Source organism: Electrophorus electricus, chromosome 12 (assembly GCF_013358815.1).
Source record: "Electrophorus electricus isolate fEleEle1 chromosome 12, fEleEle1.pri, whole genome shotgun sequence".
Lineage (NCBI taxonomy): Eukaryota > Metazoa > Chordata > Actinopteri > Gymnotiformes > Gymnotidae > Electrophorus > Electrophorus electricus.
In genome coordinates, this window is record NC_049546.1 from 7,294,713 (window position 1) to 7,318,656 (window position 23,944).

General features: G+C 43.3%; 2 protein-coding genes across 6 annotated transcripts in view; both read right to left on the bottom strand.

Moving 5' to 3' along the window:
* Nucleotides 1-14,693, bottom strand: part of ccdc88b (coiled-coil domain containing 88B) — a 15,702-nt gene extending 1,009 nt beyond the window's left edge. Inside the window, exons 1-27 of one of the 3 annotated variants that reach the window (XM_035532401.1) lie at nucleotides 14,538-14,693; nucleotides 13,591-13,739; nucleotides 13,373-13,481; nucleotides 12,047-12,116; nucleotides 11,817-11,875; nucleotides 11,626-11,709; nucleotides 10,189-10,329; nucleotides 9,687-9,829; nucleotides 9,417-9,498; nucleotides 9,048-9,206; nucleotides 8,088-8,234; nucleotides 7,765-7,948; nucleotides 7,493-7,608; nucleotides 6,258-6,347; nucleotides 5,460-6,110; nucleotides 5,080-5,259; nucleotides 4,323-4,663; nucleotides 3,835-3,961; nucleotides 3,367-3,744; nucleotides 3,093-3,254; nucleotides 2,655-2,848; nucleotides 2,066-2,209; nucleotides 1,518-1,704; nucleotides 1,069-1,214; nucleotides 724-828; nucleotides 391-545; nucleotides 1-13 (exon numbers count right to left, since the gene is read on the bottom strand). The exon at nucleotides 1-13 is cut by the window's left edge and continues 272 nt beyond it. In XM_035532401.1, coding sequence (XP_035388294.1) covers nucleotides 1-13; nucleotides 391-545; nucleotides 724-828; nucleotides 1,069-1,214; nucleotides 1,518-1,704; nucleotides 2,066-2,209; nucleotides 2,655-2,848; nucleotides 3,093-3,254; nucleotides 3,367-3,744; nucleotides 3,835-3,961; nucleotides 4,323-4,663; nucleotides 5,080-5,259; nucleotides 5,460-6,110; nucleotides 6,258-6,347; nucleotides 7,493-7,608; nucleotides 7,765-7,948; nucleotides 8,088-8,234; nucleotides 9,048-9,206; nucleotides 9,417-9,498; nucleotides 9,687-9,829; nucleotides 10,189-10,329; nucleotides 11,626-11,709; nucleotides 11,817-11,875; nucleotides 12,047-12,116; nucleotides 13,373-13,481; nucleotides 13,591-13,739; nucleotides 14,538-14,675 — 4,454 coding nt within the window. In that variant the 5' untranslated portion in view covers nucleotides 14,676-14,693. Of the gene's footprint in view, nucleotides 14-390; nucleotides 546-723; nucleotides 829-1,068; nucleotides 1,215-1,517; nucleotides 1,705-2,065; nucleotides 2,210-2,654; nucleotides 2,933-3,092; nucleotides 3,255-3,366; nucleotides 3,745-3,834; nucleotides 3,962-4,322; nucleotides 4,664-5,079; nucleotides 5,260-5,459; nucleotides 6,111-6,257; nucleotides 6,348-7,492; nucleotides 7,609-7,764; nucleotides 7,949-8,087; nucleotides 8,235-9,047; nucleotides 9,207-9,416; nucleotides 9,499-9,686; nucleotides 9,830-10,188; nucleotides 10,330-11,625; nucleotides 11,710-11,816; nucleotides 11,876-12,046; nucleotides 12,117-13,372; nucleotides 13,482-13,590; nucleotides 13,740-14,081; nucleotides 14,325-14,537 lie in introns of those variants that run through there. The other 2 variants (XM_035532400.1, XM_027003646.2) reach the window with 2 other exon arrangements.
* Nucleotides 14,694-15,931: 1,238 nt separating this feature from the next.
* On the bottom strand, nucleotides 15,932-22,082 carry rom1b (retinal outer segment membrane protein 1b). 3 transcript variants are annotated; one of them, XM_027003655.2, is made up of 6 exons: nucleotides 22,000-22,082; nucleotides 20,473-20,623; nucleotides 19,224-19,499; nucleotides 17,900-18,054; nucleotides 17,171-17,417; nucleotides 15,932-16,404 (listed from the first exon to the last, which is right to left on the bottom strand). In XM_027003655.2, the coding sequence occupies exons 2-6, from the start codon at nucleotides 20,620-20,622 to the stop codon at nucleotides 16,177-16,179; spliced, it is 1,056 nt and encodes a 351-aa protein (XP_026859456.2). In that variant the 5' UTR covers nucleotide 20,623; nucleotides 22,000-22,082; the 3' UTR covers nucleotides 15,932-16,176. The 3 variants fall into 3 exon arrangements, with proteins under 3 accessions (XP_026859456.2, XP_026859455.2, XP_026859454.2); XM_027003654.2 differs by lacking the exon at nucleotides 22,000-22,082 and adding an exon at nucleotides 20,935-21,990; XM_027003653.2 differs by lacking the exon at nucleotides 22,000-22,082 and adding an exon at nucleotides 20,833-21,990.
* Between the last annotated feature and the right edge of the window lie 1,862 nt (nucleotides 22,083-23,944).

Consider the following 23,944-nt stretch of genomic DNA (forward strand, 5'->3'; position numbering starts at 1 on the left):
TCCTGCTCCAGGGCTGTGCGGGAGATGGGAAGAATGCAAGCTGAACTCGTAACAGGCCAATTACACAGCACAGGAGTATGAGCCTTTGTATCCTTCTCAAACCAAGTCCTTAGAAGAACATCTCAATGTTAGAAACGTGACTTTTTTAAGACATCATTTTTCACATCGCATTGACCAAAGGGCCTCTTGTGGGACAGTAGCATTTCTGCTCTGAAGTTCAGGGTCAACCTCCGCTGCTTTATAAAGGGTGAGGTGGCCCATGGTGAACACCTCTGGCAGTGAGAGACGGTGAGAATTACAGCAAGACCCCTTCAGAGCACAAGCCTTATTGTAACGGGCTTGGTGGGGCTTGTATGGCTTTTTCACGGCTGCCCGTTCCCTGCCTCTCACCGTGTGCCGGAATGGGGGACGACGACGCAGGCGCTGCGTCTCCCGCCTCTGCCAGGTTCTCAACGCTGCCGGCAGCGATGAACTGAGCCCGGCCCTCTCGGCCAGCCTTCGGCTTGATCAGCTTCTTCATCCGATCTGCGATCCAGTTGGTCTTCCTATGGGCGAGCAGGCCAGCACGGTCAGACAACGGGGCCGTGACGTATAACACATATTGGCGATTCTATAGAAGACGCAGTAAAAAGCAGAAGACAGGAAGGAGCCGGAAGAAAAGCAGCAGCAGCGCCAGGGCTAAAGTGGAGCTCGGCGGAAACGAGGCAAGACGCACTGACTGACTTGGGCTGTTTGGGTGGAAGCATGCCGGGTTCCAGAACCCGGTACTGATCCATGATCTTCTCCACAAGCTTCTGCTTCTCCCTGCGCAGCTCATTGAGCTTATCGCTGAGGGAGAGTGGGACAGGGCGCGTCAGGTCACACGGCACCTCACAGAAGATCTTTTTTAAATATTTTTATTTTTTACATTCATTCCGAGTTTTAAAAACCGAAACTAAAATTTCCTTGTAGAAAGGCACAGCAGTTTAGCTACAGTTGAAGGAATTTCACCACATTGGAAGGACCATAACGGTAAAGTTAATGAGACCAGAGTGTGTGTGTGTGTGTGTGTGTGTGTGTAACACACACAGGTATTCCTTCTGCTGGATGTGATGCTGGTCTCTGCTCTCGAGGCTGCGCTCCAGTAGGGCCCGGTTTTCTTTGGCCAGAGACTGATTCTGTTCCACCAGGTGCCGGTTCTCCTCGTCCATGTTTCCCTTTAACTGAGTAAGAAGCTAAAAAATACACACACACAAAAAAAACCCATATTCATCCTCAAAAACTGCATGTAGTTACACCCTCATAATGTGCGTAATGGGTTCTCGTTACCATAATGTACCTCATCATCTATGAGGCACAACACTGGCATTCTTAACGGCGCTATGCCTAGCTCCTGTCCCTGCTATTAATCACAATACGATTATGTAATCACCCCCGTTTGCTTAAATGCCATTCGGCGTTAGTCATCTTTTCACACTTAAAAAGAATATCTTCAAGAGTACGAAACAAACATTTTGACGAGGCAAGTCCTGTCAGACCTGATACTGGCTGTTGAGGCGCACGTTGCTGAGGTCCAGTTTCTGGTTCTGCTCTTTGAGCGCGTTGAGTTCGCCCTCCAGTCTGGTCCGCTCTAGCTGGACTGTGCTCATCTCACCACGCAGAACCGAAACCTGAGCCAGAAGCTCCGCCTGCACTTGGACCCACTCCTTCTGCAGGTTCATGTACCTGGGGGCAGTTCATCCATGAGTCAAGCAATCAGTCCTTCCACTGGCCCAGTTAAAGGGATAATTAGGCAGTCCTATAGAGTTTTAGGAAGCAGTCGCTCTGTTGTAATTATCAGTCGGCGAGAGATTATAATGGCCAAATAACGATAACCTTTTATGCATACAAAAGTGACATGCGTAGCGTGCTGTGCATCAACAGGCTTGCGAGATGCGCTGCATTGTATCAACTGTGGCTTTTCCACAGAACACCAGAGCAGGAGGAAGCGGGCCCTGACTCATGCTTGTGGTTCGAGAGAGGCCCCCGTGGGGAGTCAACGGCGCGGCCGCACACCAGCGTTTGCTAACGAGCGAATGAGACTCGCCTCTCGTTTTCTGTTCTGAGGATCTCCAGCTCTTTCTCTCGCTCCACCTGCTCTTGCATGGCTCGCTCCATGCTCTCCCTCTCTGCCCGCACCACCCGGTCAGCCTCCTCCAGCTGGGCTTTGCTCTCCATCAGTTCCTTGTGCCTGGGCACAGGCAGTGAAACTGTTTTTGCTGACTGTGTCAAAATAGGTGACAGTACAATAACCAATGTGTCCAGCCTAGATAGTGATTTTACTAGTATATTTACTAGCTTCTGAGCAAATAACTATATATGTATATAAAGTCAGAACAGAATTTTTGACTGAAATAACATTAAAATGCATCTGAAGGTGGAATCTGTTTCTGTTTGGATTCTCAGAATGGTAATTTAAAAATGTGCACTTGTCCTTTGGTAGGCTATGTTCTTTACATACAAATGTAACAATAGTATAAGCGCTCACATCACTTTACGAATAAAGCAGTTTAGGAGTTAAATCCATAGGCTTTGTCGAATCCCTTCCTGATGGTTAGCTGACTGTACTGTGGGGGATTTATGGAATGCTTTCGTAAATCTCCCACTTTTGGTTCTGGCTGTGTGGTGAACCTTACCTGGCCTCCAAATCTTTGTACTGAGCCTCCATATTCCGACTGCTGCTCTTCAGTAGTCTGTGCTTGGCCAGTAGCTCCTCTAGCTCCACCTCCTGTCTTTGCTGCAGAGCTGTCAATCTCTCGTGGTCACGCCTTAAGGCTTCCGAACGCACTGCTGACTCGTCCCTCTCTTTCTGCCACACCTTAGACTCCACCTTCAGGGTGGCACAGCGCATCTCACTCTCTCTGCACCGTGCCAACACTGTGGCATGCTGGGAGCTTAGAGAAGCCTGCTCCACCTGAAGGGTAGGCACATGCCAAGAGAAGACAGAGCACTAGAGTGTTTCAGACCCAATCGGGAAATGCAGAGCGCCCCCAGCAGCTGCTGTGCTAGATCTGAGAGTGGGTACACTTGGCACAGACAGTTCTCTATACACACACACACACACACACAGGCACCTGCAGCTTGGTGTTGAGGTCCTGCAGCTTGGCACAGTTCTCTTGCAGGCTGATGGAGTGGCGTTGCAGCGTGTCCAGCTGTTCTCGCAGCTGTGCACAGGCCGCCTGCGACTGCTCCAGCTGCGACAGCAGTACCTCTCGCTCACGCTGCAGCACTGCATTCTGGGACACAGCATGGGCAGGGCAGCTGTCAGCCCATCAGATATGTTCATCTCTTATGTTTACTTTGCATATTTAATTTTTTTGACAATCGCACCGCTGAACGCGCGCAAACCTCTTTCTCCGTGTTTATCAGTCTCTCTTTCTCAGGCTCCTGTGCCTCCCTGTTGGTGTCCTGTCCGTTGTCCTCGAGGGTTGTGGTATAATCAGCGACAGAAAGAGACTCACTGTGCTCCGATCGCACACTGCCAGCATTCACCTCGGTGGAGCTGCTTCTCTGTACTGGAGATTGCCTGATTGGCTTCAAATCTGTCACTGCTTCTGTATCAGAATGAGAGGGAGGGGCAGTGACCTCTGACCCTGCGCTGGACCGCGGAATCTGTAATTGCGCAGTGGTCATTTTCATTTTGGCTTCCAACTCTTCAAGGGACTGGTTCAACTGGACCACCTGACTGGACAGCCTCTGAGATTGGACTCTCTCACTGGCTAGCTCCTAATGTTTTCAAAGGGGAACACAATTAATAGAATAAACTTTGTGTGTTACAAAAAAAACAAAAAAGCACGCCCCACACACGGGTCAGACCTGTGTTAAAGAGGTGATCTGTGCGCTGTTCTCGGCATTCAGTACGTTCAGTTGCTGCTTCTCCTTCTGCAGTTCCTCTAGCTGGGAGCAGGTCTCTTTAAGCTGGGCAAGTTCATGACACGCACGTCTACAGAAAAACGAGGCAAATTCGTCAGCTACGGTGTGTGACGTTTCTGCAGCAGCGCAGTGCACTCAGCCACTTATTTAGTAAAGCCCAGCGCGTATACATCTGTGCTTACTCAGCACAAGCCTACTTCACTGGACCATTATGCACACACTTAACCCAGTGGTGTGTCCATCCGTAGCAGGACTGAAAATGACTGTGTAGAATGTGGCACCTAATCCACTGGTGGCAGTTTACTGGGCTTAGTTGGGTTTTCTGGCGGTAAAAATTCAGGAAGCGATATACTTCCCAGAGAAGACTGCTTAGCTGACATGGGCTTGGACATATCTTTGTCTGCGCTGGTGAGCGCAGTACTTGTCTGTACCTGTGCTGAACCTCCAGGCTGCAGGCCCTCTGGTTGCCGTGCTCCAGAGCAGAGGCGGTGCTCTCCAGCTGCTGGCGGAGTCGGGCCATCTCTCGTTCTCGCTGCCTCTGCTCGCGCCGCTGGCTGTCGAGCTCTGACTGACACGCTTCCTTCTCCTGCTCCAGCCGCACGACCTCCAGCATCGCCTGGTCACGCCCTTTGCTCAGAGACTCCACCTCAAGGCCAGATTCCCTCAGCTCAGCTTCTAACTCCTCCTCCCTGCGCCGGCCGGAGTCTAAGCTCCGCCCCAAACGCTCAAGTTCGGCCTTAAGAGTTTGGTTGGTCAGGTCGAACTGCTCACTCTTTAAAATGACAAAAGAATATTTTTCTGAAGTCTTTTGTAAATTAATTTACATGTGACCATAAATAAGGTTTTATTTATCTATTTTTTCCTTTTTACAATAGTCCATGTTAGTTCATGTTAAATTACTTATTACCACGTACAGTCATAAAGGTTGTTTTAAATCATGATTAATATGGTGTGGTACAAAACCCTTAAATGAAATGGCTTTCATTGAACTGTTCAGACTGCTTTATCCAAACAATTATTTCTCTTTACTTATCCAATCATTTATATTTTTATTTTTCCCTTGTAAAAAAAAAAAAAAAAAAAAAGCTCTTGCCATTTGACTTAACCTAGATTTATAAAGGCTGGCTTATTAAGCTGTATTAGTTTTGGAACTGTAGATATCAAAGCTTAACGAACACGCCATCCCACCTTGCGCACTACTGCCCGTAGAGAATCTATGGTAGCCTTAAGGGTGTCCCTCTCTCTTTCCAGTGCAGCTCTCTCTCCCTCTAACTGAGGAATGACTGCCGCTTCCAGCTTCTGCAGTTCGACCTGACTCTGCAGTCGCATCAGTTCCTCCTCCTTGTGCATGGATTCACACTGCAAACTCTAGCACGCACAAAAACATGTATTAAACAAGTACCTTTAAAAAAAATATATATCTTTGTCCAGACTTTTTCAATGGCCTTCTAAAACCATTAACAGTCTTCTCCTTCCCTGTGTAACTGGACGCAAGACAACTCGATATTTGATTGGCTGCCCTCAGGACCCCTTTTCTCCAATTGGCGATAATACAAGACCGATGATACCTCGATCTCCTTTTTGGCTTCGCTGAGGCTTTCCGCTGCTTTCCTCAGCCTCTGGCTCTCAGCCTCCAGGAGAAGCAGCTTCTGCCCGGCCTCCTGGCCCTTCCTCATCTGCTCCCCCAGTTTGGAGCGCAGATCCTGGATGAGAGCCGCCTGCCGCTCGCCCTCCTCCTCGGCCTGCTGGAGCTGGCTAGCCAGGGCCAGGGCTTCCTGGCTCAGCTTCCCCTCCGCATCCTTCGCCCCTCCTCCTTGTTCACTTTTCTGTGCATCTCTCTGGACATCTGAAGGGCCTTGGGCCTGTGCCAAGCAGCTTGCTGTTTTCTTTTTTCTTCCCTCCATCCATTTCTCTCCTTCTGCTTCTCCTCTCTCTTTTCTTTCCGCCTCATTAATGACCTCCTCTTTTCTGTCTCCGAGGAAAACCTCCTCCCCCTCTCCGTCTTCTCTCTGCGATCTCATCACGCCTTCTTGTCTCGCCTCCCTCCGGCTGGCCTGGTTCTCTCTTCCATTGTCTTTGCCTTCACACTCCCCTCTGGAAATCACTTGCTCCACCTCTCCGGCTGACCCCTCTCCCTCCTTCTCTCCCAGGCTCTGTATTACCTTCAGCTCTTCGAGGCTTCTCTTCAAACTGGAATTTTCATTCCTCAGGTTCTGAAACTGACAGTTCGAAAAGGGTTTGAAGGGAGCTGGTATCTCTTCTGGGCCTGTAGCTCAGAACCAGTAGTTCAAACACAGAAACAATTGTGCTGTGTGTGTGTGTGTGTGTGTGTGCGTGCGTGCGCTGAAACTGAACCGAAGCCTCACCTCTCTCAGTGTGTTCTGGTGCTCTTCTTCCAGTTGCGCAAATCTGTCTGTCTGGCTCTGTAGAGCCTCTTTTACCTCAGGAGCATTGCCCTGCAGAAGAGGCACAATATGTCATACCTGTTACAATTAAGATATGTCATATCAGTTACAATTACAATATGTCATATCAGTTACTCAGTGCACTAAAAGAATGAAGGAAACTGAGGCTATTGAGAAGTCCACTCAAAATGGATGCTTTGATTGGACGTAGAACAGGAGCTAATGTGCAATAGCATGACCTAAACAGGATGGATGAAGAATGGAGCCAATAGCCACACAATACTAATAGCCATCTCGCACACGAGATGTAATTAAATTGCTAAATACCAAAAGAAATGTCTTTGGCCCAACATGTACCATTTTGCATTAAGCAATACTTGGCAACACTGGGGGAAAAATAAAAGATTTCCTGACCCTGAACAAATTGGCAATTATCTTTTAGGAGCCACAGTTCATTAATCCTCCCACACGTGCTTTCACCATGCAGATATGCCAACCTTTTCCCTGCGCAACACAGGAGTCTTGGGAATCTTGCAAATTGTGTGTTAACTGATGTAACGGATCGGTGATTTTCACCTGATTCAGTAAAAAGTGCAGTTTCGTTATTGGTACTAAAGTGGAACTCCGGGTCTAATTTGGTCCTGCAGACCATTACAGTCATAATTGTTCAAGCATTCATGCATTCTGCATTTGGTACTGGCCATGATGTTTGTTAAACTGTGGTAGCCAACTGCAGATAACTTTCAGCCTTCAGTTGCCCCATGCTCTGTAATTCATATTTAGTTACTGACAGCTTACTATTGAACCTTGCAAATATCTGTCATATACTTGTCAAATATTTCTCACATATATATCTTAGGACTGTGGAAATGATTTGTTTCTGACCTGCTAGCATGTATCCATTATTTTCTTACATCAAGACACCTCTGACATAATGACGGCAGTTTATAGATATGAGGGGGAAGAAGATTGAAATGATGGAAATGACAGTGAGTTTGCTATCCTTCACTGAGAAACCATATATAAAGCCTGCATTTTTAAAATGTGTCTATATTTTTAGACCTCCCTGGTAGATAAAGTATCCAAACAGGATAATAATAATGTTATTGGAGAATAACGGAGAAATGACAGTGAATTTTGGCTCTGGACAAGCTGCTGTCTCAGGCAGCTATGACCCATGACCCCTGCCCCCTGACCTCCTGCTCGGCCAACATGTACTCCAGTCGTCTCCTCAGTTCTGCATTTTCATTCTCAGCTCCCAGAAGTCTGAGTGAGGATGCCTCGTCAACCTCCACGCTGAGCGGTTTCAGTTCTGACAGACAGAGACAGAACAGAGAGAGAGAGAGTGAGTGAGTTCATATAGAGAGGATCAGGGCGCGCAATCAGGATAATGTCAGAAAGCTAATATCCAGCATGTGGTTGACACGTGGACTCAGACGGTGACGGCGTAGCCAAGCGTTGCATTCACCGGGAGTGCGGGGCCTCTTGGTGTCGTGAAGCTCTTCATCAGACTCCAGCTCTGACTGGAGCGCATGGGGATGACTCGCACTGCGGATGACTTCAGCGACGTGAGAGAGACGCTTCAGATCCACCTGCAGACTCATGTTCATTTCCAACAGCTCATCCACCCTCTGCCTCTCCACATCCCGCTCCTGCACACACACACACACACACACACGCTGAGGCTTCCTACTTCTTGCCACTTTCCAATTACTATATTCAGGAGCTCCATTCAATAAGCATGATCAAAAGCCATCAAGAGCAGCAAGCATTTGCAAAGCTCTCTCCTACCGCCGCCGTGTCTGCGAGTTTCTGCCGGGTCAGAAAGCTGTCCTTCTCCAGCTCCCTTAGAGCAGAGCAGCGTGCCCGTACATCTGCCAGCTGTTCCTCCAGTAGAGCTTTGTTCTCTTGCAGCGAGGCGCAGTACTGTTGCTGTTCCTGCCGGGGGCGAAACTGAGGCTTAGTTGCACATTTGCTAACTTAAACTAAGTGGCAGCATGACTAATGCAGTCTGCCTGGGTTTGAGTATTTCATCCATGCCCAAAAAATGACTTGCTTATTAATGACATTCCAGTTTATAAAGTGTCATTTCAGTTGTATTGCTTTGTTCAAACCATGAGTCCCAGTCCCTGACTAAAACCTCTTCACTGGTCTCAGTACAGTCCCTCATTAAACCACATCACTGGTCTCAGTACAGTCCCTGACTAAACCTCATCATTTTTCTCACCACAAAACTACTAGTTACTACTCTGCAAATGCTTTACTTAAAGATGTTGTGCCTTCAAAAGTAATCGGTTCTGGCCATTGGTTTTCACCAGCGTAAAAATCACGTCTAAATATATGTGCAATTATGATAGTCATTATGGTCATAACAAATTCAAAACACACAGACATCAAACTCTTAAAGAACACATTCTTGGTTTTGACAAGCCTCCGCCATGCTTAAAGATTCAAAAGAAAAGCACAGATGAATGACGATCTACCAACTAGAATCTGGGTTACTGTTCCAGAAACAGATCAAGCTGCGACTAAGGTTTGAAAGGAAGTTCGATACAACATTACCTTTCTTGGGGTAATTCAGTTCAAACAGGCTTTTATCTGTTTTTGTTATGGAAACCTACTTATTCCAGAAGGTATTGAAACTAATGGCCACACACACAAAAAAAAACCTCTATAACAGAAGCTACTCAGTCAGTCGGTTGGTTGGTCAGAGGGCTCCTTTCCCAGTGGGCATGTTCTACATCTGTCTACCTTCAGCTGTGTGCGGTAGAGATCCAGGCTGCGCAGACGATGTGTGCAGGACTTCAGCTCCATCTGCAGCTGCTCTGTTCGGGCAGCCTTCTCGCGCAGAAAGTCCAGCTCGTCGCGCAGGCCCCGGCTGACCCGAACCTCGCCCTGCAGTGCCCGGTTCTGCCCCACCGTACACACCGTGAAAGGAAGAAGTTGGACGACAAGAGAAAGTTCACTCACAATGTGCAATATTACTACAATTACAATAACTGTGCAAGTAATATGATTTTTAAACACCGTACACAGATGCCGTAACCTATATGAGGCTAAATAGTCATTTGATGTTCTTAAAATCTAAAGAATAAGGGGAGGGTTTTGCAGTTAACTTACCTCACACTGTAATCTCTTTAGTTCTTCTTCCACAGTTTGTATTTCATACTTGTAATCCAACAATTGATCTTCTTTATCTTCGCTGAAAATTGTTTTAGAATGACAATACCCACTATAATCATCTTTGCCTGCTTATTTAAGTTGCTTCTTAGTAGTTAATGCATACATTTTTACTCACACACACACATATGAAGCTTAAAATAATCCCTTTCCCTTGCACTCAGAGGTAGGCGCAAAAAAGCATGCATGTACACAGACCGACACACTCACAGTTCCTGTTTGAATCGCCGCAGTTTGGCTTTGCTGTCTGCTAGTTGTATAGACAGTCCCTCTGGGGTGCTGTCCCACAAGCCAGTAGGGGGCGCCGCAGGGGCTGTAACCACCTCACACTGCACACACAGTTCTGCTATCCTCTGTGAATCAGGCAATGGGGGAGTGTTTCAGCAAAAGGGTTTGAGTGCTGTCAGGAATTCGGTCCTCTTTTGATTTTCTAATCAGTTTTTTTGAAAAATGCTGTTTTTTATCTTTTATTTTCAGGAATGGATGTATTAAATTCAGGACAGAACACTGAGCTTGGGCAAAGACGATTCCCAGTCATTTCCAAGAATGTGTCAAGAACCTTAACTGCAGCTGAAGTAAGTCCCATATAAATGCATTTCAGGACTGTCTATGACCTGGTCATGTGCAGATGGCCATGTCCAGACGTCTGGCCCGCAATGACATGCCTCAATCCGTGACTAGGAAAAGCCTGAAAGGTTCCTTCTCCTCTCACCTCCAGGTGTGCATCCCTCTGTGCCAGGAGACCTTGGATCTGCCGGGCTAGCGAGCTGAGCAGGTCTTGGGCATGCAGGCCATCCAACGCGCACACGTCTCCATACTGCAGCGGCAGGACTGCACTGGGGTCCTGGGTCACCTGTGGCAGCACACATCAGCATCACACACCACGAGGTTAGCTGCTACTCAATCTGAGCCTCGTATCCCACTACATGTTGACATAGAGCAATGGTGCACATAGTCAGAGCTGACCGGAGATTAAACTGCAAACGTAAGTAAACCTATAGTCATCCTTTGTATTTTTTGGGAAAAAGCATTGAAAAATATTCTATGAAACGGGTTTTGTTTTCACAGGGTAAGATTTGTATTCTAAAGCAGTACCAGTTAGCTGGGGTTAAAGTTATACAAAACCTGAAACAGTTCCTGGCACAGTGGAACATAATCATAGACCCACAAAGAGGCTAGACTAGGACTAGCAAATGTTTCATTTAAAGCTTCTAAACATCAGAGTTATATAACAGCAGAGACTCACAGCTTGCCAGGAAAGCAAACACCATATGTTAACACATAGTTACAGTGAACTGGTAGATCTCATTAGAATTGGACACAGACCAGGTGACACAATCACCAGAAAATTACAGCTAATTGTGACATAATGACAAGGCCATTAAGGCTACATATCAAACTTTGATGTCCTAATCTACTTTGTTTCTTATCTTTTTCTAATTGGACTCAAAATATTTTGTAAGCAAGTGATGCTAAAATGACACCACCAGTGGCTCTGTGATTGTAGTCCAAACTGCAAAGCTCTTGAAGGCATGGTTCGTTCTTTTTTTTATATATCTGATTGATGTTGGTGGTGTTGTTTTTTTGTTGTTGTTTTTTTTTTCCTTTTCTTTTTATTTATTTATTTATTTATTTATTTTTATTTACTTCAATCCTGAATGTAGAGCTGAAGAAGATCATGCAATTAAATTAGCAATGATGGAAGTTACAGCAGTGGAAGCCTATGATAACTATGTCACACCTGTTTTTGCATTTTTTGTCTAAATCATAAAAGCCCTAATTTAGGGAGCATTTTTTCATTTTACAGGTCCATTTTTTAAAGCTAAAGCATAAAGTTCCTGCCTAACCATCATGCGTCATTTTCAGATATGACGATGCATGATAACAAAGTTTCAAATAATGAAAGTATTAGTATTCTTCATAATATATACAGTATATTATCCATATGTTTGCGGGACTGCCAGTGGGCTCGTTAATATTAACCCTGCTCCCATATTTTAATGTGCTCTACTAAAGTGGCCAGCAGGATTCTCTCAAGTGATACTGAGACTCAAGAATAAGTCGCAAGAATATAATAATGACAAAGAATACTAATAACATATGGCAAGTGCATAAGTGCTGTGGTGTGACAAAATCTGGAAAGACTGACCTCCTGGATGCAGAGCGCAAGATCTGCCTGGGTCTCAATGTCGAGTGACTGGATTTGCTGAATGAATGTCTCCTTCGTCTCACACTGATCACAGTAAGCAATAAGAGTTTGCGCGCACACACACACACACACACACTCATTTCACTTCTGAATTTTACTGCGTTTTGTTTGACACTCAAAAAAGTAGTTACCTGTACTGCACATCCCAGTAACAGAAGCAGCAGCCTTCTTAATTCCTCCATAGCTCCCTCTGTTGACCACAGAGAATGTGAATAAAATATGTTGCTGGTTATCACTGGTATCAGATGACACACACAACCCTAACATTCGGTTATATACGCTGAAACAATAAAACGTGATACCAAAATGTTAATCTCAGACAGGGTGAATGACACAGGGAGCCAGATCATAGGCTTCTCACCTGTGAGGGGGTCGCGCCCCAAAACAGCTACATTGGGAAGCGGCATCAGAACCAACTGCTGGAGATTTTCCTAGTGGTAGAGGTAGAGATGCGTGCATATGTGAGAGAGCGCGAGAAAAGGAGTTAGAAAAGCACTGGTGTATGGTTCAAATTTGTGCTGTGCAAAGAGACAGAATCATCTGCACACCACCGCACTCAAGCCATTTTATTAGGTACAATATTTTGACCCACAGGTTCAAATTTCTGTCACATTACTCATTCATTAATCATCTAGTAGAGTGAGTCTAATCTGCCAGGCAACAGAGATGGTATTAACCATTGTCCCTAATCAAAAGGGCTAAATTTAAAACAAAAATGTTAAAGTAAATAACTGATGAATGTGGACCACATTTCTTTGTTTTGTGTCAGTTCATCTGCAGTTTTAGTTAAGATTAAAAAAGCATAAAAAGAGACAAAAACCCCACTTCTAGACATCATTCATAGTAGATAATGGTTCTTTCACACTTCTAGGACACTTGAAACAAGAAGTGAAACCACAAAAAAAATAATAACAAGATGACCACAGTTCTGTTTTGTTCAACTGACTTACAAGATTCATTTTGTTCATATGACTTATACTGTTTGGTCACCTGATTTAAGTCATTGTTTTGTGTAAACATCTGCACATATGGTGGATGAGTACGATATGCACTTTTACTTATTACATTTACATTTATGGAATTTAGCTGACAACTTTATCCAAACCTACTTACAATTATGACTGAGCACAACTTGAGCAATTGAGGGTTAAGGGCCTTGCTCATGGGCCTAACAGTGGCAATTTGGCAGTGGTGGTGTTTGAAACGGCAACCTTCCGATTACAAATCAAGTTCCTTAACCAATAAGCTACCATTACTATAATTAGTACCTTTTTTATTATTGTTTTTTATTGTATTTTAATATGTACGGATTTGTTTGTTTTGGCCACCCCTACACTTTAAAAAAATGTCGTTATGCATATAGGGGCTGCATAGGTAAGAATATCTTGCCCAAAAACAGTCCCTTTGTTCAGAAATGTATCCATCACATTTTCTACCTGTATTCTGCATTCAGGTTTCTAGAGGAAACAATGAACAGGCTAGTGTGCATTAACCTGGGATGTGTGATCACTACAGCGACACAGGGAAATGGCTTACGGCACTTTGGCCCTTTCCCCCTTAGGGAACCGGTTACTATTCCTTTCTCTATCCAGTAGAGTAATTGCACACAGCAGACTCAACTTGGATTTTTAACTCGCTTTGGAAATTCAGTTAGTCTTACAGACAAAGCTCTACTAAATCTGGTTACCTGATAGTAGGACCGCAGGTGCCTATTGAGGATGGAGAAATTCTGAACTCTGAGGATCTTGTCATCACCCACATTTTGATAGATCTCCTCCACCTTTGGATTAGGATCACTGGGGAAAATAAAATGACCAATGGAAAGCAACATATTTTAGCTGTTTTACTGTTTTGGCTTTTTTTTGTTCCACAGAAATGGAAGCCATTATCGAGAGCCTGCCCTACATGATTCTCATGACCTCGTTGAGGTAGACTCCATTCGTGAGGTGCAGGTACAGCCTAACTACGTCGTGGGAGTCGGAGTTCACTCCAATTTCCTCTTGGGGAAAAGGATCGTTGCCCTCGTCATCAAACATATCCTTAAAAAGATTCACCTTTAAAAGGAAGACAAGCATCTCAAAACCATGCGTGAGAGAAACATTTTAGAAAAAAGATTTGAATTCAGCATTCAGCAAAAGGTACTATAAGCTCTACCTACTTTATTTTGGGAAGCAAAAAAGTTCACATTTTTTCCGGTGTTAACCAATTACTAATCATTCATTCCCTATCGTAGCATTTTCAGTCTCACTTTGGAGTTGACTACTTATTGTTGGTCGTAGAAAATAAACATTAACATTTATAATTGTAAACAATCCACGCTGTTTTATAATGGCACTTTATTAATATACAGTGTAATTAAATGAAATGTTAATTTAAAACTTTACTGAAGCACGTACCCATGTAACAAGGGCGCATCCCATAAATTCTTCTAACATTTCCGTAAAAGTAGCGTCCATCTTGCTCGAACCTTACCAAGTTTTTTAGTCCTTCCTATGAGAACGATTGTCTAATCTATTATCAAAGTGTCAATGAATGTTCATGATTAACATATATATAATAGCAAATAAAGTTTAGTTTAGACTCGAGTCCACTAAAACAGAACCGTTGGCATTTCTTTTTGCTGCCACAGCCCTTCTGCTTTTCTGCCACGTTAGTGACACACTTTGTAACCACCCCGGAATTTAAAAAAGCCATTACATCAATTCTGTTCCTCCTTGCAGAGCGCTCCTGAAACATGTCATCCGCTACTGTAGGCTTGGTAGGTTAACGCATAACGGACCTGGCAGCGCCTTAGTGGGTGTGCATGCAGGGGAAATAAACTCCAAAGCACGTCATTGTTTTGTACTACTTACCACATATCTTTTGTCGTGTTCATCAGGTAGAGCACGCTTTCTAGGTTTACAGGTTTTCTGGTGGTTCCTAGGACGGTGTCTGGGACAGTACAGGTGTCTCGAAATTGTTGAGTCTGATGAGTGAATCCGCAGCGCCATCGCGTGGTCGAAGTGAGATTTGGGTTTAAAATCTTTGTTAAATGAATAAGAAATGGTGACACAGTACTGGGTTGTTTATAAGCACTTTGGTTATTGTTTGTTAGCGGTGAATATACTGTATGAGCGGATGCTTTGACAGCAGTTATGGTATTAGCGGCTGTCAAACGGATAAAGAGATTGCATGCAACGTGACACGGCCTGCGACCGACTCTGCCCTTCAACAGTTTATTCCCCCAGTTATTTATAAACCACAATCCTGTTCTCTCTCTCTCTCTCTCTCTCTCTCTCTCTCTCTCTCTCTCTCTCTCTCTCTCTCTCTCTCTCATATACACACTCCCTTTGCATTACCTTCTCCCATATTTGATATGAACCATGAAGAAAATAAGTCCTGACAAAACCGATGACTGTGAAGGTTTTGAACTGAAATAGCAATTAAAGGTGGTGGGAAGCAAAGAAACAGAAGCAAGAAAATGCACACAAAAAAAATGTGTGCGAAGAAAATAAGTGCTAGGAGCATATATAAATAGTTTCCAGGAGAAGATATGTAAATAGCAGTGGTATCTTGGTGGTTAAGGTACTTGACTTGTAATCAGAAGGTTGCTGGTTCAACCACTGCCAAGTTGCCACTGTTGGGCTCCTGAGCAAGGCCCTTAACCCTCAATTGCTGAAGCTGTACTCAGTCATAATTGTGAGTCGCTTTGGATAAAAGCATCAGGTAAATGTTTCCAATTAACTACAGCATTTCATTCTGTTTTAGTTACCAGAAAAATTGACCAAGTAGCATCACAAAGCAGATAAACTTACATCTTTATTTGTCTTAAATGTCTTTCATTTGCTCTAAGCTCATATTTTTATATCTGTGCACAAAGCAAAATGCTCATATGCCAAAATATGTCCAAGCCATATAGGAATTACATGTTCCATACAATAGTTTAAAAATTAATAGATGGTACAGAACTAACAAGATACATTTCAAACTACACTTATAGTAGCTCCTTAATATATATGATACCTCATATTAAAAATATCAGTACATAAGACCTACCTGTCTTAAATACAAAATTATACAGTGTGTGAAAGGAGGCATATATGAAAAATATCAGTGTATTTAAATGAGGCCATAATAATATAACAAAATTTTATATTGTTGTTGTTATAAACTCAGGATTGCATATGATTCTTACAGAGCTTTTGCATACTGTATTTTTAAACTTGTTGCAAAATTTGGAAAAGGACAAAAGAATATTGACAGGATGTATCTTAATGGTCTCTAGGTTCCAACCTTTTATTTTCATACTGTTTTATATTCTTTTTCATACATTTTCATATTATTTTAATTTAATTTGTTTGTTTTCTTTGACTTAAATAAATAGACAGTTAATGCTGCATAGGTGATGGCTGTGTTTATATAATTCTCCTTTTTTTAAATTATAAAAATTCAAGGTCAATGACAAGCTGTAACTCCTCTCCCTCTTCAGCCAGAACAGCCAATCCCTGGTGTCTAGCTAGCGGGCATGGCTGCCTTTTCTGGTTCTGCCTTTGGCTGTGCCGCCGGAGGTGCTGCGTCCACCTGCCCTTGGAAGAATCTCGACATCTCCTCTTTGAGCTCCTTTACCGTCTCCTTCACCCCTTTCTCCAGGATGTAGCCCTCTGTCTCCACCTCCATGTTCTCCTGCCCCACCGCTTGCATGGAGGTCTGCAGGTAGCGCAGACCGAGCAGCACGCTCATCTGGAGGCGGAGGAACGACACGGCAGGTCAGAGGTCACCTGCATTTCAGCGTTCGCACTTCCAGATAACGCGTCATACGTGAGGTTTGTTAATGATACATTTACAGAAACACGTTTGGCAGCTATATTGTTTTTCAGTCATAAAAGCTAAATAATTTTTCATAGAATTACATAAAGACTTTACTCATGAACTGTAAACAATAATTGCATAGTAGTGAATTATTTTTGGCTCAATACACAGTGCTTAAAACAGCAGCTATAAATGGTGCGTCTGAGTCAGATTTTATTTCTGACATTTGAGCACTGTAGCCCTTTCTTGTCCAACACATAGCTGGGGAGTAATGAATGCCTGAATTCAGCTGTTATTTTAGGTTACCCTTAAAATAATATGCTTATAATGTGGTTACACTAGTGATTCCTCCCTGTATAACCTGTTATAAGCTTCTTATTTATTTATTTGAATGGGTGCTTATTACACAACAGGTGGTGTCCTTTTTTTACTCCACCATACTAGAGCTTCTCAAATCCAGTCCTGGAAGGACACCGCATGACCAACTGGAGACGTATCTTCTTACTGACTTTATTTCCATATCTGAGTTTACCCCACCACATCCACCTAATTCAAGAGACATTTTGAAGAAGAATAATAATAATAATAATAATAGTAGTAATGATAATAATAATAGTTCACCAACTCCAAGAAAGATGATCGGGGGTCAGTGGTTTTAGTGTCTTCCTACATAGCCTTAGTCTTCACATTTGTGTACCTGCATGAGGAAAGCCGAGAGCACTCCAGGCCCAATGGTGTTCATCAGACCCCTGTAGTGGTTGAGGAGGGCCTGGCGGCAGCCGCGGCCATGCAGGTTCAGCTCCTCTGTCTGGTGCTCGTAGTTGTAATGGGCCGTGTTGTCCAGCAGCTGGTACTGGATGCAGGGTCGGGGCGAGGCTGGGTTACAGCAACTGAACGGCACTCCGTCCACCAGGTACCGGCCGTCCACGTTACTCCTCACGCGGCTGGACAGGGAAAAGAGCGCCCCGGGCAGGGCATGGCTGCTGGACGCTTCTTTATGCTGTCTGAATATTTGAAAGTGTAGCTGCTGCTCCCTGTTATTGTAAATCTATGCTCTCTCTGCCAGAATAATGCAGTGGATTGTAGGTTCCGCACTGACTTTTTGAATAATCCATACAATTCTATATACAGCCCTATATGTGCTCTCAATCCCGATACTGACATCTGAGTATTTTCACTGATGATCAATACAAATAAGCTAAATAAGGTCACATGACCTGTGACCTTTGTGGCCTGTAGCTGCCAGTAATGACATTCTCACTGATGGCGAAAGCAGAGATAGGTGAGTGGAGGACACTCAGGAAGTCCGTTCACCACACATGTCCTGTCCTCACACCTCTGTCTCCTTTTCTATCACTGTCTCATCAGAGGCACTAAGAGGGACAACATAGTTCTGCCTTTGTGGCTCTGCTTTTCAGATACTCACTCTTTTACTTCATTGGAGGTGAAGTCCAGGTACCGGTTGTTCACCCACTGGACTTCGAACCAGTCCCTGTAGTTACTATTTCCACAGCACTGGAACTCCATCTGCAGACGGTCGATTGTTTCCTTCTGGAAGCAGCGGCCCGGAGTGTCTGTGTCCTGTGCGTTTAAGATAAATGCCCGGTTCACTCAGAAATCTTTGTATTAGTAATGTGACATAGTAATGTGAAAACTTTTCTGGACATCTCAAACCTAGGCATGGACTAATCACTAGGGATGTTATGATAATCCTTCTCAATCTTAATATGGGTGACTTAATCTGTGTTTGTAAAACTGGCCAGTACATTACCCAATCCTCTTGACAGCACTGAATGCACAATATATGTTAATGGTATTTTCTGAACAACTTGATTTAATGTCTGAAGTGCTGACATACCAGAATGTACAAGAAGACAGTCAGGCACATACATAATTGCAATGGTTTTCTACTTCATATTGTGATGCATATGAAATGCTATGTGAATTATTTGTACAAAATAACTTTAAAGTAATCTTGATTAAATTAATTTTCTTTTGTGTTTAGCTGACGATAAAGATCAGGCTACTGGAGTTCAAACAGCCAGTCACTGATTCAGTCACTAACTTTTTCTCATGTTATGCCCTGCAGTCATTATCGGATGATAAACTCCTGCTTACACTCTGGTTATAAGCAAAGGCAAGAACGAACCAGGATTATGATCTGCTTTTCAGGTGTGCCCCCTTCCCAACCAAGTGATCAACACCTTCTGATGGGATTAGCCTACTGTCTTCTGCAAAGTTTTAAAATAATGAATCATGATTTCCAGTCGTGGAAGAGTATTTTTAATCCAACAAGGTATAATCCAACCATAGGTATGAAGAACGTTGTTCTCACCGATGACAAACCACTGTATACCTGTCTAGGAGCTTTACACCGGTGAAGCTAATTTGACGGGTGAAGAGACTGGGCATTCTATAGCCAAGGGCTTTCTCCCCAGTGCTGGACTGGTGGGGAAGGGACATGTTGTTTATATGGACAACTTTACGCATCTGCTGGGTTGTTCAAGTGTCTGCACAGAGAAACATCAGGAGCTTGAGGGAGGTTGTCGGTGGCCATACTGCCTGGCACTGGAGAGGAACTAGTGCACTGAAACTCTTTGGAAGTTAATGGGTAAAAGTAACCCAAATGTAATGGAAAGCAATTGGATTAAGTAATCAGTTCTTTGTTACTGAATACATTTTTAAAGTAAGCCTCCTAACCTTATATCCTAACCGTGTGTTTGTGCGCGTGTGTGCATGCGCTCATCCACCTTATAAAAGCGTATGCCATTTTTCAAGCCCAGTTTCAAGGATTCCTCCAGGCTGGGCTGCAGGATGTAGCTCAATGCCATGGCGATCAGCAGCATTGTAGTGAAGAAGAGCGACACACAGAAGAAAGGTATGAGGACAGTCTTCCAGCGGGGGAACCGCGATGTGTCCAATGAGTCCTGGCACACCTTGCCAGCACAGATGTTGATGCCCACAGATGCCAGCCCCACTACCATGAGAAGATTGGGCACGATGTGGATGTCATTGTTATGCATCACCTGGGTGAGAGTGAGAGTTAAAGGTGAAATGATCAGAACACACAATTACATATACAGTATATAATGAAAAGGGCAAGATACAGACAGCAAACTTCACTCTTAAGTTTTGAATGCACAGCATCTGAATGGTTTTAGTTGCCTCCAATAGGTAGGACACAACTTGGGAACGTTTGTTGAAGAAATTCTACGCATTCAGAGTAGGTTGTAGTGACACTTCTGATCTACAGATTTTTTTACAATGTCATTTATATAATCAGACCAAGAAGCATACCTTGCTTCAGAGTTTAAGATGTTTTTAACAGTAGCAGGTCAGGTGTTGTTATATGTTTGAATCATTTATGTTTATAGCTCTACATGTGGTGAGCTACATGCCCTTCTTGATATCATGTTCCTTGTCATATGATCTGTGACAAGCCAATGATACCTAGCGAGACCTGCCTGAAACAACCTCACGTCTCAGTTCTAGGAACACATTTACAGAGAAGGCCTGTTGTAGACATACCAAAAAGAATTCTGCCTGTTGTAATGAGTTTGTGAGCTTTGATGAGATGTTTTGCACAAAAATACGAACTTCATGCTTCCAGCTAAGAGGAGTTGTTTTCGCGCAGGCTAGTTTGGAAGCACATCAGAACCCAACAAGAAAATATGATATTTTTAGCAATTCATGCAGAAGACCAATTAATATCTATTTATATGAAGTAGGAGCATTGATCAAAGCCATTGAACCTTAACACATTTCATGCACAGAATCCATTCTTTTATGCCAAACACTACCAAACAATTAGTCATTTTTGTCCACATCATGTATTTGTGACCGCTCTCATATACAGGGCACCTTTACAGTATTATGGTGCAGTGATATCTATGGGCCACACTAAAACAAACAGTCCACTGAAACAGAGTTTGGCCACACTGTTGTATGTAGGTTTTAATGCACAGCGTGTCGAGATAGTTAGTAATTAAGGTTTCGTACCTCTTCCCGGCGGACGAGCTCAGTCTTGAGCAGGATTCCTACAGCGAAGGTGACGGCTCCAGAAAACATCGCTACCCATGACAGTAGCCAGAGGCCCTGGGCTAAACGTACTCTCTTCTGGAAGGGGAGTTTAATCTTCAGGAGTGCCATTCTAGAATAAGAGAAGCAAAGATGGAGGAAGGGCACAGAGAGTCAGCTGGAAGAAGCTGGATATATAAAACAACTATTAATTATGTTAATTAATTAATTAGAACAATTAGAGAAATTACCAAAGAAAAATCATAGAAATGTGTACTGTAATCAAATTTGAATAAATAAATTATATTTCAATAAAAACGAGAAAAAGGAGATTAGAAATACCTTAATCATTTGAAGATGTGTCAATGACCAGGTAAAAGTTAAATTTCAAGTATATCTGCCTGGTTTTCTCATTGTATTTTAGAAGTTAAGATTCTTAAATACCTTCAAAGGTTGTTCAGTGTCCTACGTTTGGGACCCAGAGCCCAAAATATTCCTCCTACAGTACCTCGGCCATTTTTCAGAGGACTCCGAAATATGATATGAAGTATTATGTCTTGCATGCCATAATCCCTTCTCCTGAAGTCTAATCCTATTAAACTAACTCCAGCCAATAAGAATCAAGGCCACTGTCCCCTAAGTAAACCTGCCCTTGGAAAGTAAAGCCAAATTTAAGGGGAGGATATGTCTTGGATCCCAGGTATACTCATGGCAGCTAAGGTGAGGGAACCATAAAAATGAATTGTGGGAAAGACAAAGTTGAATGACATGAACTCTGATGTAGAAAGTAGTTCCTCAATGTATAAGGCACCAAAAATAAATTATATCAGTCAGAATTTCTGTATAGGAGTTGTATTGATCATTTACCATCTGAACCAAGAATGAGGAAATGAACACAAATTCACTGGGTTAAAATAAGTCCATAGTACAGAATCACTGTTACAGATGAATGAGCACATCTAAAATCTCAATCACAGCATCTACATTTTGCACAAAATATTAACATTCAAATTTCTACTGATTATATTTCTACTATATAATCACAAACGTACATAGATGGCAGAAACAATAATTTAAATACAGCTAATAACTAGTTAATTATATGGTAGAGCTTCACCTATCAATAGAATAAAAGCAAGACTACATAAACAGTAAACAGTGGGAAACAATACAAGCAAAATTTTAATACAGGAAATCAAAGCAGCAGAGTAAGATTAGCCCCTTCTAGTTATTTCCTATCACCAAGTACAACAGAGTGTTACTTTACAAAGTCCAATGTCATTTCTAAACTCTGGTCTAAGACTGTGCATAGGAGTTCTCCAATAAAAACCAAATTCAGTCTTATACTTAAGGTTTTCTGCATGCACAAAACTACATTTCTCTAATGCGCATTGCTGTACCCAGAACACTAAATATATATAGTTATTACATGATCAATGGTAATACCTCTCCCTTTAGGTTTGCCCCTTAATCATTAATAGTTTTTTATAGGACTGAAGAACTACATACATAGTACCCCTATCTCCAGTTTCCTGGCTTTCTCCATAATGTAAAGCAGCGCAGCTATAGACCAGTATGTCGTCTGTGTTGGCCTGCCATGCTGATCTCTGAGAGCGTCCCGTGATCTCTCTCTAATAGCCCCTAATGTGCTGGGGGGGTGAAGATGCCCCATAAAATTCTGAAGCATTTTCTGTGTGGTAGGAGGGGTAAAATCATTACAGTCAACTAGTGCATTACTCTTCTCTCTGCTCTCCTATTGGCCAGCTTGAGTTAGTCTCCTCCAGGCCGTATGGACTATCTGAAACATTACTAGGCCTCTGGGTCAACATGATGGTGGAGTGCACCCTCTGTTTCCATGCCTAAATTATGCATTCGTCCCCCAGCACAGGTAGGACCATTAGCGAAAGGTCAGAGTCATGGAACATAGCCTTTACATCTGCTAATATTCTATAGGTCATCGTTGCTAAGATCAACAAAGGTAAATGGAAGGTGTGAAACCCTTTCAGCAGAGAGTGAAAGGCACTTGCCCCTACCTCCTCACTTCCTGTAACTACAGTCTTTTCTGACCCCTGGCAGAAAGTGGTAAAAATACGGTCACACACTGCTGATTGTACTTGAGCCTCTTTGTCCAGGGAACAACCAATCAAATGGTCTCTCTTCATCCTCCTTTCCAGCAGGTAATTTCTTGTTCCAGAGTCCTTAAGCTGTGTGTGATTGGTCAGTGTCAGTTATTTTCATACCAGTTCAATTGCTGAATTCTATGCACATGAATTATTTTATCTGTACATATTTGAGCTTTGTATGGGGGGGGGGGGGGGGTGAGAGTGGAGTTTCTCCTCCAGCACATTGTTGGTCTGCTGGCAGCGAGTGTAGCTTGTGCTGAAGCCTGAGAGTGAACAAGATGCATTTTTCTAGTAATATCAGGAATAAACATCCTTAATTTGTCCTTATATAACCTGTAAACATCCTTTATTTGTCCTGCTTGTTGAGAGGGGGTCAATTGCAGTGAAGAAGGCTTCAGGGCGCCCAAGAAAGTCAAGCAAGCGCCAGGACCGTCTCCTAAAGAGGATGTAGCTACGGGATCGGGTCTCCGCCAGTGCAGAGCTTGCTCAGGAATGGCAGAAGGCAGGTGTTAGTGCATCTGCCCGCACAGTGAGGCGAAGGCTTTTGGAGGATGGCTTGGTGTCAAGAAGCACAGCAAAGAGCCACTTCTCTCCAAGAAAAACTTCAAGGACAGCCTGACATTGTGCAGGAAGTATAGGGATTGGACTGCAGAGAACTGGGGTAAAGTTATTTTCTCCGATGAAGCTCCCTTCAAACCATTTTGGAAATCTGGACAAATGATTGTCTGGAGAAGAAAAGGGGAGCGCTACCATGAGTCCTTTGTCATGCCAACACTGGTGCTTCCTGAAACCATTAATGTGTGGGGTTGCTTCTCATCCATTTGCCTAAGAACACTGCCATGAATAAGGAATGGTATCAAAACATCCTCCAAGAGCAACTTCTCTCAGTGATCCAGGAGAAATTTGATGATGAGCAATGCTTTTTCCAGCATGACAGAGCACCATGTTACAAGGCAAAAGTGATAGCCAAGTGGCTTGGTGAACAAAACATTTAAAATTTTGGGTCCATGGCCAGGAAACTCCCCAGATCTCAATCCCATTGAGAACCTGTGGTCAATCCTCAAAAAGAGAGTGGACAAACACAGAAACTGTGATCAACTCCAAGCACTGATTAGGCAAGATTAGGTTGGCATCAGTCAAGATTTTGCCCAGAAGCTGATATCCAGCATGCCAGGTGAATTGCAGAAGTCTTAAAAAAGAAGGGTCAACACTATAAATATTAAGTGTTTGATTAAACTAGATGTTTTTGTCAATAAAAAGTAAAAAAAAAACGTATTAAATGCTTATAATTGTACATCACTATACCATATAAACATCTGACAAAAGGATCT

Coding starts and splice junctions, on each gene's coding strand:
- rom1b (XM_027003655.2), bottom strand. CDS start 20,622: ATGGCACTCCTGAAGATTAAACTCCCCTTCCAGAAGAGAGTACGTTTA. Junction 18,055..19,223: donor ATGGCATACGCTTTTATAAG/GTGGATGAGCGC, acceptor TTAAACGCACAG/GACACAGACACTCCGGGCCG. Junction 16,405..17,170: donor TCTCGGCTTTCCTCATGCAG/GTACACAAATGT, acceptor CTCCGCCTCCAG/ATGAGCGTGCTGCTCGGTCT.